General features: G+C 26.8%; 1 protein-coding gene across 4 annotated transcripts in view; it reads left to right on the top strand.

Annotated features, from left to right (window-relative positions):
• Btk29A (tyrosine-protein kinase Btk29A) overlaps positions 1-13,765 on the top strand; it is a 328,522-nt gene that overhangs the window by 242,886 nt on the left and 71,871 nt on the right. Inside the window, exon 1 of one of the 4 annotated variants that reach the window (XM_065500670.1) lies at positions 7,016-7,280. The exons of 2 other annotated variants lie outside the window; for them this stretch is intronic. In XM_065500670.1, the coding sequence (XP_065356742.1) occupies positions 7,148-7,280 (133 nt within the window). In that variant the 5' untranslated portion in view covers positions 7,016-7,147. Of the gene's footprint in view, positions 1-7,015; positions 7,281-13,765 lie in introns of those variants that run through there. One more of the 4 variants, XM_065500671.1, reaches the window with a different exon arrangement.

The following is a 13,765-nucleotide window of genomic DNA, read 5'->3' on the forward strand; positions in this document are numbered from 1 at the left end:
GTTTACATTTAATACTTTAGCTTACTTCATAAGTTGTTCAAAAAATTAAAAAAACGTATGTATAAATAAATGATTTTGACCTGATTTATGTAAACGCACTTTTAAATTTTCCAAGACTGTCTTAATGTCTGCTTTGGTTGCAGCTGTCTGCTTAAAACCTGGTTTCTTTTTTTTTTTCTTTCTTCCAAATTTATTGAGAACAACTTTCAATTTAATTTATGTTTGTTTGCAATTTTTATGTTGTCTTGTGTTTTTTTCCACTGTGGCGTGTGCATTTCTTTTTGTTGTTTTTGGTACATTTCCATTCTCTACGCCTTTATGTTTGCCCCCTGGTATGATTTTCAATTTTTAATTCAACTGATTATTGGCCCAAATCATTTTGTGGGTAATTGAAGACACGTTGTTGACCTTGACCCAAAGCTTAGTTTAACAACAATAAGTAACAGAATATAGAAGATTTGAATTATGTTTAAGCAGGTCGATCAGTGATAATCAAGAACATAAACAGATCGTGATAATTAAATTTATTAAGATCTGTATACAGTTATGATAACTGTTTTATTTTTGCGCTTGAAATATAAGAAATTGTTTCGGGAAAATTTAGCTGTTATTAGAAAAAGTTTAAATGTTTTCTAAATATTAGTTATGCTTACATTTGTTACATTGTTGCTAAACATATTAGATAAAATCTTCTCTTGAGAGCAAGAGATTTAAATATATAGTGATTCTGTATTTTACATTTAAATGTAAACAAATTCTTTTTAAAAGTGTCTTCCAACAATGTGACATGCTGAAATGAAAGACTATTATCCACAAATTTTTTTAATTTTTTTACATTTTCCAAACAGCAACTTTGTTTAGCAACATTGTTGCGGAACCGGTAAATGCTGATCTTCAGAGCAACAGTTTTGTATGAAAGGGTTTAATATAGGGTTTTCTACGCTTTACTATTGGGTGTATGACTTAAAAATGCGGGATTTTTTTCAAATTTTTAGCTTTTATTTTGAAACAGTTGTACAATATGAATTTATTCAAAGTATTGACCATTGTTAGCTATGAACTTTTCACATCTTTCTGGCAACATATGGATTTCCTACCAAAAGAACTGATCTTCTTTTGAGGCCAGGAACGAATCAAGCCAATATTGGATACTCTATTCCAAAGTGAAACGTATCCCAGAGTGAGTGTTCTGCATAGATTGGAATAAATAGTAGTCGGACGGGGCATGGTGTGGATTATAAAGAGGATGAGGCAAAACTTCCCAACTACTTCTAAATACTTTTTAACATTTATTGCAACATATGGCCGAGCGTTGTCGTGAAAACACTTCATTCTAATTACGTTTTAACAGATATTGCAACATGTAGCCGAGCGTTTTCATGATGGAATATTCCGGTTTCATGTCTGGTAGCATATTCTGGGCGTTTTTCGGCCACTGCTCATTTCAAACGAATCAGTTGCTTTCGTCACAGCTTCCTTGTGATGGTCTGACCAGATTTCAGCAGCTCATAATAGATAGGACCCTTTTGGTCCCACCAAATACAGAGCACTAAATTAGCGCTTTGGTTTCGCTTCGGCTGGTTGGTCGGGCTTCACATACGATCTCTTACGCTTCGGGTTATCGTAATGGATCCATTTTTCATCGCAAGTAATGATTCGGTATAAACATGATTTTCTTTTATAGCGTAAATCTGAAATGTATGTCTGAAATACTGCTTAAAGCATTTCAGACATACAAAGTCACCTTTCAAGGTCTCTCAGCTTCAATTCGTATGGTAGCCAATTTCCCTGCTTTTGGATGAATCCTGCTGCTCGCAAATGTTTTAATATTTCTGCTTGAGTAGCTCCCATTGATTTTGCAAGCTCTTGTTGAGTTTGGCAAAATCTTCATAGAGTAATGCCACCAATTCTAGGTCTTCGAATTTTGGCTGGCCTAGGCGATCTTTGCCTAAGTTTGTCATTCCGTTTGTAATTTCTACATTATTCATTTGCGACCCTACAAAGTATGTATATTCTGGATCGTTATAGATAGCGAAGTCGATATAGCCATGTCCGTCTGAATCGGCCTTCAAATGGCTGGGATATAAGGAAAAAACCGAGACAACCTCGATTTTGGCCTTATTTTTATCTATATCTGCATTACTAAGTAATTAATATAGACAATATGGATATCTTAAGATAGATATTTCAAAGTCCATTGCAACGATTTATATAAGTCTATAGTAAGTTGGACCTACAATGGGTCAAAATCGGGAAAAATATTTTTTATCCCGAATTTTTTTTCCAAAAAAAAATTTTTTGGTCATAAATTGTTTCATTTTCAATTGTAATAAAATTAAATTTTTTTTTAAAAAAAATTCAAAAAATTTTTTTTTTACAAATTTCGAAAAAAATAAAATTTTTAAATTTTCAAAAATAAATTTGAAAAAAAAATGTTTAAGGTTAGTTTGGTGAAGGTTATATAAAATACGGCACATCCGAATATAGTTCTCTTAATTGTTTTTTTTTCAAATTAAAGAAGTAAAGCCAAACTTCCCGCCTATGACGCTTTGTTGGTACAAAAGTCGACATTTTCGAAGCAAAAAAAAAAAAAAACTATAATCGATAACTAAGTGAGAATAAATGACAGATATATACCCTTCAAAATGACATATAATTTATTTAAAACAAAAACCTTATTCAAAGCCCGAATTTTTAAGTCTGGGTGTATGACTTAAACCAAAGAGAATTATACATAGAGACGAGACACTACGATTTGTCAAACAAAAATACATCAAAAAATATTTTTGATACAACAACAAAATACATTGACTAGCATGTATTTTGTTGTTGCAAGAGATAGGTTTTTGACAACAGACTTAGGTTTTTGACAATTACGTCTCGTCTCTATGTTACCCTATGACTTAAACATTTATTTTATAAATTTTAAACTTAATTCAAGATTATTGTAACAATTTATACATTTTTGAAAAGTACATAAAATTTCCTTTCCGTTGATATAAAATTGGGTTACCTTTTCTTAGCACACATAACAAATTATTCCAGTCAAAATAAAGGTTGCTCTGTAAAACAGGTCTTTCAGCTAGGCACAACTTTCGCGCTTCTTATTTGATATGATAAAACGATAAAAATAAACTTATTTTATAGTAAAAGAAAGGAAATTATGTCTTCTATGTAAAAATGTACAAAACATTTTAATATGTAAATATATTATAAAATTATAAAGACCTTTTTAAATTCATATAAAATTGAAAGCATGTTTTATTTAAAACCCAACTTTAGCTAATGATATTGAAATATAGTTTTACTAACGCCAGTAGTTTACAGTTCAGCTTTCAAATTAATATTCTAAAATAGTTTTAGTTGCCGAAAATAACGTAATATTTAGAAAATTTATGCCAATAGAATGAAAGATTAATGTTCCTCAACAACCGTTTAAATTTCATATACATATTCATTCTTAAGACGTTTTAATTAGGAGATTTTTCTGAAACAAAAACAAAACATTTCATAAATTTACATAATAATCATTTGACGTCATAAAGCCACAATGTTGCTTAACTATTTAGCAAATAATTCAAATGCTTTAAAACTGTTTGAACACATCTATGCCGCTAATGAAGTTTTTTTACGATCAAGCTGATTTTTCTGCAAATGTTTAAAGACTATTATAGCAAATTGTTTTAAACAAAAAGTAGGCGTTATTATGTTTTTTCTTATATAGTTTTTTTTTTTAGTTTTACATAACCACTATTATTAACACAGCTGTTAGTTTAGATGGCTGGTAGTTGTTTGGTTTGGTATCTTAGACCTTAGCTATAGGGTCTTTTGTTTTACCAGCCATAGTTTTAACCACAAATTTGTTAGCTTATTTCAAATAATAATTGTAATTGTGTTTACTGGCAATTTGTACATATTTATGGTTTATAATAACTTGGAAAAAAATATTTTTATTTCTGCAGAAAAAAGAAACAGGTTCAAATACTTGCTGGCCCCACTGGTAGTTCTAGTTTTATTTTAATAATAATAAAATAAAATTACTTTTCTTAGTAGTTAATATGATTAGCTGTTAATTGAGTATATTTTTCTCGATTTATTAGCTCACAGCTGAAAACGAGATTATAAGTTTTATAATATAAAAATGCTTTATAAAGAAATTGAGAAATTTATGGCAAAGAATTTATTTAAATTATAAAAAAAATTCTTGCTGTTAATAAAATTTAAAATCAGTTATAGTTATACTTGAAAACTGGTTAATTTTTTTTTAATAGAGTTGTTAGTTGAAAGTTGATATAAATTACAGGCTTAGCAACATGTTGCTAGAATTAAGAATATGACAAAAAATGTCTTAAGTATGATGAAATTATTATTTTTCCATTAAATGTGTTTAGCAACATGTTGCTGACGAAATATTCTAAGGAATTGATTTAATATTGATTGTTGCAACATATTTTTCACCAATTACATTAAAGAGTGTTTAGCAACATGTTGCTGGTTATATTTTAAAGAAAATTTATTTATGTTTCTTTGGAATATTTTAAGGAAATGTAAAAATTCTTTAAATTACCTAAAACTATGGAAAACCTAATGTTGCAGCAACATGTTGCTGAGCTAAAAAATAATAATTTACAGGCTTAGCAACATGTTGCTGGCATAATGGATATGGCAGACAATTTCTTATGTTTTCACATTTCATTAAACGTGTTTAGCAACATGTTGCTAACGAAATATTCTACGGAATTGATTTAAATTTTATTGTTGCAACATATTTTGCTCACCTCATATATTAAAAAACGTTTAGCAACATGTTGCTGGTTATATTTTAAAGGAAATTTAATTAAGTTTCTTTATAATATTTTAAGGAAATGTAGAAATTCTTTAGATTACCTACAACTATGGAAAATGGTGGAAAAAACCTAATGTTGCGGCAACATGTTGCTTAGCTAACAAATAGCTAAAAAATGGTGCTGGCTAATGGATATGGCAATATATTACTGACGAAATATTCTAAGCAATTAATTTAAATTTTATTGTTGCAACATATTTTTTACCAAACACATTAAAAAATGTTTAGCTGCATGTTGCTGGTTATATTTTGAAGGAAATTTATTTAATTTTCTTTGGATTTTTTTAAGAAAAGGGAAAAAAATTCTAGATTACCTAAAATTATGGAAAACCTAATGTTGCGGCAACATGTTGCTTAGCTAACAAAACATAGTTTTAATATTTTTGTGTTACAAACATTTCAAGATTTGATAAATAACTTTTTGGCTACAATCATTATTTAAGCCATTATTTAATCATTCATTTTAAGGCTCTATTATAGCAACTGTTTGAATCATTTATTACAAATATTACAAATATTTCCTCTTTATTTCTTAATTAAATAAATATTAATACTTAAATATATTAAGAAACCATTAACTCCAATATTACTTTAATGAACCTTTCAATTAAAATTTTAAATGAAGGCCTTTTATTCAATCAAATTGAAGCATCTTAGTTATTCTCTAAATTATGTTTCCAATTTTCAACAAAAATCTTAAAAACTTTGTTAACAATTAGTAATGATTTATTACACAAATTACTCAAAGGCATTTTTGTTAAAACACTTCAATGATTTCCATACAATTTTGTAAACCATAAAGAATGTTTTGTGTTTAACGCATTTTTTTTAGATGCTTCTACTTGAATTAATTCTCAGTTAATCGAGTAGATAAAAGATTAAAAAGATTTTGTTTGTCTTAATAAAAAATATTTTAATAATGGTAACTAAGTACAACTTAACTGATTTTAACCCTTAAGTGCAAAAAAGCCAAACAAAAACTAAGTTTTACAATGTTTAAGCAACATATTGCCAGCAATATTTAAAATGCTGCTAGAATAAAAAAAAAAGCTTGCTCTTGAGTTTTTCTTAACAATATTGCAGCATCAATAACATATTTAAAATGTTTGTTTAGAATTTTCAATAAGATTTTCCAGCAACATGTTGCTAGAATGAAATCACCTGTCCCTTAAGTTTCTCTTACCAATATTTTAGTATCAATAACTATTAAATATTTCAGTATTGAGATTTGTTTAAAACATGAATGGGCAACATGTTGCCAGCAACATTTTGAACTAAATTTCTTTAAAAGAATTGAGATATTTTTTTCTGTTACCTAAAGTTAACGATTTAAGCATAACGTTGATAGCTACTTTTGTATAGCAACATGTTGCTAGCAATATTTTAAATTTGGCAAAATGTAATATTTACTTACTTTTATCTGTAGAAAATAAAATAAATTATTTTAGCAACATGTTGCTAGAAATAAAAGTTGAGTTTTACTTATCAAAATTTGTCAATAACACATTTAAACACTTGTTTTTGAAAATTTGTTTAATGTAATAACCTTTTAAACCAGTTTGATCAGAACAACATGTTGCTAAACAAAAAATGTTGCTAATATGTATGTGTTTTCGCCAATATTTTAACATTTTGCCAAATTTGTTTGAAATATATTGAAAATTGATAGCTTCAGGCACATGTTGCCAGCTACATTTCAATACGGATTTGATAAAAACAAGTAAAATAAAACTTTAAAGTAATTTATTAAGAAAAATCCCCAAGTTGGTTTAATACTAAGAATTTAAAGGGTTAATTTCAGCTTTTTTTCTACCATCTACCCACCCCACCGGCAAATTGTGTATGCCTGTTAAACATTTACATGGTTAGTTGAATATATTTAGTATTTCTTTAGTTTTTGTAGCTGTTCTTGTTTATTTTTTGTTTAAGTTTGTAAATATTTCATCAGATAATAATAGCTGAAACAATTACTTTAGTTTATTACAACTACAAATTAGAGTTTTGTTTTATTTTTTGTTTTTTCTTAACAAAATTTAGTTTAACAATGGTTTTGCTTTTATGACACAAATGGCTTTTAATTCAATTTTTTTTCTTTTTTATATTAAAATTAATTTTTCTTTTTTCTAGGTTATAACAAAATTTTGTTAAAAAGTTTTTCCAATTTTTGTTTAAATGTTTTATTTTATTTTCCTAAAGAAAGTGAAAAATTTGATATAATTTATGCAAGTTTTTATTGAAATAAAAAGTGTGTGTATTATTTGAAAAAAAAAAAATAATTTAACATAAGTTTGTCATCGTCAAATGATTCCGTGTGTTAGTCTCGCGGAAACCAGTGTACTGGGCAATATGAAGGAACGTGTTAAAGAAATGAAGGTCTTCGGCTGTAGGCTGAATTTTTGGAATAATATTAGTCAGAGTTTGACTAGTTCAAAAGGTATGTGTGACAATTTTTTTATAATAAAAATAAATTTAAATAAGTTTTCGGGTTCGTGTTTCTAGTTTAAACAAAAATGTTGCTAAATAGAAATTTTAATAAAAAATAATTACAAAAATATCCTAGCAACATTTTTATGTTTCAGCAACATGTGTCTCAACATGTCGTAAAAATCAAGAAGGCAATATTTTTGAAACAAATTTATGTTTAGCTACATATTGAAAATTCGAAAATGAAACAGCATGTATCTAAACATGTTTCCAGCATAAAATCGTTAAAAAACTTCTAGAAATATGTGTTTAATGTACTTTAGCAACATGTATACCAACATGTTGCGAAACTGATTGTAAAGGCATATAGTTGCTCAACATTTCAAACATGAAATAAAGTTTAAAAAATTATCAAAATGTTTATGGCAACATGTATCTAAACATGTTGCCTGCAATATATTTCTAACTCAAAATCATGGAAATTGTAATTTAATACTTCCTAGGCGCTATATTGCAATTTCAAAATAAATATCTATGTTGGCATCATTTCATATGTAGCAACATGTTGCTAACACCACATTAATATTTTGATTTATCGATTATCATTATTAAAACCTCATTCGAAATATATTTTTTTGTTATTATTAAATAAATTTAACTGTTTTCATAAAAAGAAATGAAGCTACATGTATCTAAACATGTTGCCAGCATAAAATCATTTGAAAACTTCTAGAAATATTTGTAACTGCCTTGGCAACATTTAATGTACTTTAGCAACATGTTGCTAAACTAATTTCAAATGAATATAGCTGCTCAAAATTACAAACCTGAAATAATTTTTAAAAAATTAGCAACATGTTTATGGCAACATGTATCTAAACATGTTGCCTGCAACATATTTCTAACACAAAATCATTGAAATTTTAATATTTAACTTCCTAGACAATATATTGCAATTTGTAAACAAATCTCTATCTTGCCATCATTTCATATGTAGCAACATGTTGCTAACTCCAAACTAACATTGATTGATCGATTTTCATTAATAAACCCACATTTGTTTCTGCAATTTTTCCATCTTAATCTTAGCCAACTGTCATTAATAATAAAACAAATGTACTTATTTAGTTTAACACATAAAAACAAAGAAAAAAAACATGTTAAATTAACTTTAATGTTTTGCCCATTATTTGTAATTAAGCATTATTTTGCATAATATTTATAACACTTTTTTAATTTGAACACTTGTCTTATTACCAATGATTATTTTATGATTAATAAAGAAATCTACCAGCTACAATACAAGCCCATTAATGGCAGTTGGCTTATTACGATTTAAAAGCAGCCAAGAAAGACAAAAGGAAAAATAAACTTCATTCCACCAGCCAGCCAGCCACAAACAAAACTATTGCAGTCTATAACTATAACAAAAGTCTAACTGACTAAATGTCTGTCATTGTAAATTGACATTGATATATGAATAAATACATACAGCTACATCTGGAGATACATATAGACAGATCTATTACACTAAAATACAATAACCAAGTAAAAAAACACAGACATACCGTACATTACATTATAATTTCTTTTGTCAATTTCAATGATTTTTTCTTTTTTGTTTGCTCTAAACAAAACCTGGACTTTTTAGAAAAAAAATACTCTATTTAAATTGTTTATTATTTTTTCTATTCAATAAAGAAATCATAGTAAAAAACAATCTGTTATTGAATTTGGTATTAAATGTTGGTGTTTTTGTATGGTATTACTAATGACAAGTCATATTTGAAAACTGTATTATGGTTTCAAATGAAATTGAAAATATGTTTATAAAGAAATAAAAACAAGATTTAATTTGTTAAATTCATATTAATTGACTACTTGTCGCTTTATGTTGGCTTTTAAAGCATAAGGTGTAAAAGTAAAATTAATTGTAACTCAAGTAGTTTGTTTATAACATGCTTGAGGTGTTTTAAATGTGTTTTTACCGTAAGATTTCAAGAACTTTGGAAAAGCTGATCATAACCGGTGGAGAAAAAAAGTGAAATTTCTTAGAGAAAATTTACTTGGAAATATGTATAAATTACAGGCAACATGTTGCTAGTAATGACAGATAATTAATTTCTAAAAAAATCTAAACATTTAATGTTTTTATTACAAGCTACATGTTGCTATGTAAAATGAAATTGGGTCCTCTTAACTTTGTTTATTTTAACTAAAATTTAACTAAATTTATTTCATATAGCTTAAATGTTTAATGGCAACATGTTGTCAGCCACTTTAGGTTCTTAATCATTTGAAGTTTTTTGTTAAATTCCCTTTCCTAATGACGCTTTACTTACTATAAGAAAAATTAAAAAAATTGTAATATCAAAATGTTGCTAGCAACATTTTGCTCTTCAAAATAAATGTATACATTTCACAATATACCACACAACTACCATAACATTTTGCTTTAAATACAAAAATACAGGATTTTTTTATTAGCAACATGTTGCTAACGAAATTTTATAATCGGTTTTCTAATAAACTTGTTGAAAAATGTACATTAAACTTATTTAAATAGTAAATTTTAGAACTCTGGCTCTATAATTTTTATGCAACATGTTGCCAGAAACATTGTTACAAGAAATTGTCTTTTAATTAGAAAAATATTTATTAAATTTGCTTAAAAACTAGCAAAAGATCTTAGCAACATGTTGCTAGGATCATTATTTTATTTTGCTAGCAACATTTTTTATAATTTCTTTTAAATATCATTTAATTTACATGTTTTTGCCAATGTTTTTTTTTAGATTTTTATTGCCATTATATTATTATTATTGTTCTTGGCAACATGTTGCTGTCAACATTATTTTCTTTAAAATTAAAGACAATTCAAATTCTTCTAAATATCTTTTAATTTATAATATTTTTTAAAATTTATTCTTTGATTTACAATATTTTATAATCTTTTGCAACATGTTGCTGGCAACATTTTTAGTAAAATTTATTGCCAGTTCAATATTGTTCTTATTTTTATAATCATAACATTTTGAATAGTTAAATTTTCAGCTACTTGCAGCTTATAGCAACATTTATTTTTTTTTAGCAACATGTTGCTAGAAACATTTCTTTATTAATTTATATAAATTATATACATTTACCAGTTGTTGTAAGATTTTTAATGATACTTTAATATCTGTTTTCTTTGCAACATGTTGCTGGCAACACTTTTTTTTAATTTCTCTCACATGATTAAAAAAAAAAATTCTTCGATTTATGTTATTTCATTGGAATTGTTATAGGCAAAATTCTTTTCTCAATATATTTAAATTGCTTTAAATTATCTTAACAGATTTAATTATTTTTTGAAACATGTTGCTGGCAACATTTGCTGTAGAAATAATTGTCAATAAATTTCTTTCAATCTTATAACATTTTGTAAAATTTTATAAAATTTCCTTAATGTTTTGGGTTTGCAACTTGTTGCCAGCAACATTTTATAACTTGTCATAGCAACATGTTGCTGGGAACACTTCTTTTATCAATTTCAAATTATAAGCAATGAGTTTAAGGCTGCATGAGTAATGACAACATTTTTATACATAATCAACTGCAACATATTTCTAGCAACATTTTATAAGTTGTTATAAAAAGTTCTAGTTTTCTGCAAAATGTTGCTAATACAAGTGTTCAAGTATCAAATAAAGTTGATCATATCTTCAATAATAAATCTACATTTGCTTATCTAAAAATTGTCCACAAGTTTGCTAGCAGTAGTTTATGATTACAAAATGTTGCTAAGCTTTACAAACTTGCTTTAGATTGTATATTTTCATCAAATTGTATTTTATTCTTTGCAACATGTTGCTGGAAATATTATTTATAAAACACTAACTAACTAGAGAGTCCAAGACCTTATTTTTTATGCCTATTGAAAGTTCTTATAAAACAAAGTTTTCTGCAACATGTTGCTGATAGAAATGTTTAAATACTAAAAAAAATGTGTCACATCTGAACTGTTATCACTAAATATGTTTATTTTAACTTTAATTTTGAATGTCAAAAGCCACATAAAGCTAGCAACATTTTTCTTAGCAACATCTTGCTAGAATTTAAAAAAAAAACAGCTAGTTTTATGTCTTCAATCAATTTAAAGGCAGTTTGATGTAATTTTCTTGGCCATGAAAAGCTTTGGATTCGCAACATGTTGCTAGTTTCATATATTATTTACTAAACATAAAAGATATGATATTCAAGTTTTATAAAAATAAAATATTTTTATTTTTAGTCAACATTTAAAAAAAACTGATAATATTTGAAGTTTCTTTTAAATTAAACTTAAATCTACTAATTATTAAAATATTTGAAAGTTGTATATGTTATTGCAACATGTTGCTTTTAATATGTATAATATTTATACATTATTATGAGCTTTGCAATTAGTTTACTAATCATATTTTTATCTCATGAACTTTTGAAAAAAAATAAACAAAAACAATTCTTGTATCTTTGTAATTCCATAAAAAATCTAATCTTTATTTTGTCATCAATAATGTTCATGTTGCCAGAAAACTTTAATAATGTTTCTTATATGTATATTAGAGTGCTCCAAGATTGTATGGATGAAAAAAACTTTCTAGGTACAGACCGTCCCCCCCTCTAGAATTGTACTATGTATTGTAGAAACACGTTGTGTAAAATATTAGGATGATAGGATAACGTTAACTGGTGGCGCAACGACGCTGAAGTTTTGAGGTGCATTTACAAGGGGAAAATATGAAATTTTTTCAGTTTTTGTAAAAATGTTGCCATTAAATAATGACTTTTACAATTTAATTTAAAAGAATCGAAATGTGTACGTAATTGTCGTTATAATAAGATATAAAAGACAAAAATTGGTGAACAAATGTTAAAGTTATTAAAAAATCGCCAGGCCATTAACGTGTCTCAGGCCACTAGAACAAGAAATTTATGAACAAAATTAACATATTTTGAGATATAATAAAATAAAAGCTTATTTTTACTTAAAATATATCCATATTTACTTGTATATGAGTTTTTGTCCTCGTATGATACCGTTAACCTATTCGCAGGTATGACCAAAAAAAATAAATTTTTTTAACGGCAGTTTCAAAACTCCAATTTCAAATTTTTAAAAATTTTGTTAAACAAATTTCAGAATTTTTTGATCATCACATGGGGATTTATTGACAACATAATAGGGAATAAAAATGTGAAAAAAGTATGTCAATACCTCCTATAGTTTTTCCGTACCTGCGATATAAATTTTGCGATTTTCGAGAAAAACTAATTTTTTGGCCATATTTTGGGGAATGACAAGAATTTCCTTACTGTAATGATTTTTAAGTAAAAGCTATTCAGAATAATATAGTCCAGGTAATTTTAAATATAGTCTGAAAGTTTTACTAAAATCGGAAAACTTTAACCCTTAAATCGTGAAGATCAAAGGTCAATTTTTTCAATATTTGGAATTTCTCATGGAAAGATAGCGAAATATTATATATTTTTGGGCCGATTTTGATGAAACTTAAGAAAAATATAAAATGAAGTCTAGTGTTCACAATAACAGTACAAAAATGGAAATTAACCCTTAAGAGTACTTGGGGTCAAAATGAATGTGTTTTTCGTGATTTTAAAAGTTGAGGGTCATTTGGACCCCAAGTGCTATTAAGGGTTAATTTCCATTTTTGTACTGTTATTGTGAATACCAGACTTCATTTTATATTTTTCTTAAGTTTCATCAAAATCGGCCCAAAAATATATAATATTTCGCTATCTTTCCATGAGAAATTCCAAATATTGAAAAACTATAGGAGGTATTGACATACTTTTTTCACATTTTTATTCCCTATTATGTTGTCAATAAATCCCCATGTGATGATCAAAAAATTCTGAAATTTGTTTAACAAAATTTTTAAAAATTTGAAATTGGAGTTTTGAAACTGCCGTTAAAAAAATTTAATTTTTTTGGTCATACCTGCGAATAGGTTAACGGTATCCTACGAGGACAAAAACTCATATACAAGTAAATATGGATATATTTTAAGTAAAAATAAGCTTTTATTTTATTATATCTCAAAATATGTTAATTTTGTTCATAAATTTCTTGTTCTAGTGGCCTGAGACACGTTAATGGCCTGGCGATTTTTTAATAACTTTAACATTTTTTCACCAATTTTTGTCTTTTATATCTTATTATAACGACAATTACGTACACATTTCGATTCTTTTAAATTAAATTGTAAAAGTCATTATTTAATGGCAACATTTTTACAAAAACTGAAAAAATTTCATATTTTCCCCTTGTAAATGCACCTCAAAACTTCAGCGTCGTTGCGCCACCAGTTAACGTTATCCTATCATCCTAATATTTTACACAATGTGTTTCTACAATACATAGAACAATTCTAGAGGGGGGGACGGTCAAAATTCGCAATTTTATTTTTTTGGAGCACTCTAATGTATATAGAGTGTAGAGTGTGCAATTTA

Source organism: Calliphora vicina, chromosome 2 (assembly GCF_958450345.1).
Source record: "Calliphora vicina chromosome 2, idCalVici1.1, whole genome shotgun sequence".
Classification (NCBI taxonomy): Eukaryota; Metazoa; Arthropoda; class Insecta; order Diptera; family Calliphoridae; genus Calliphora; species Calliphora vicina.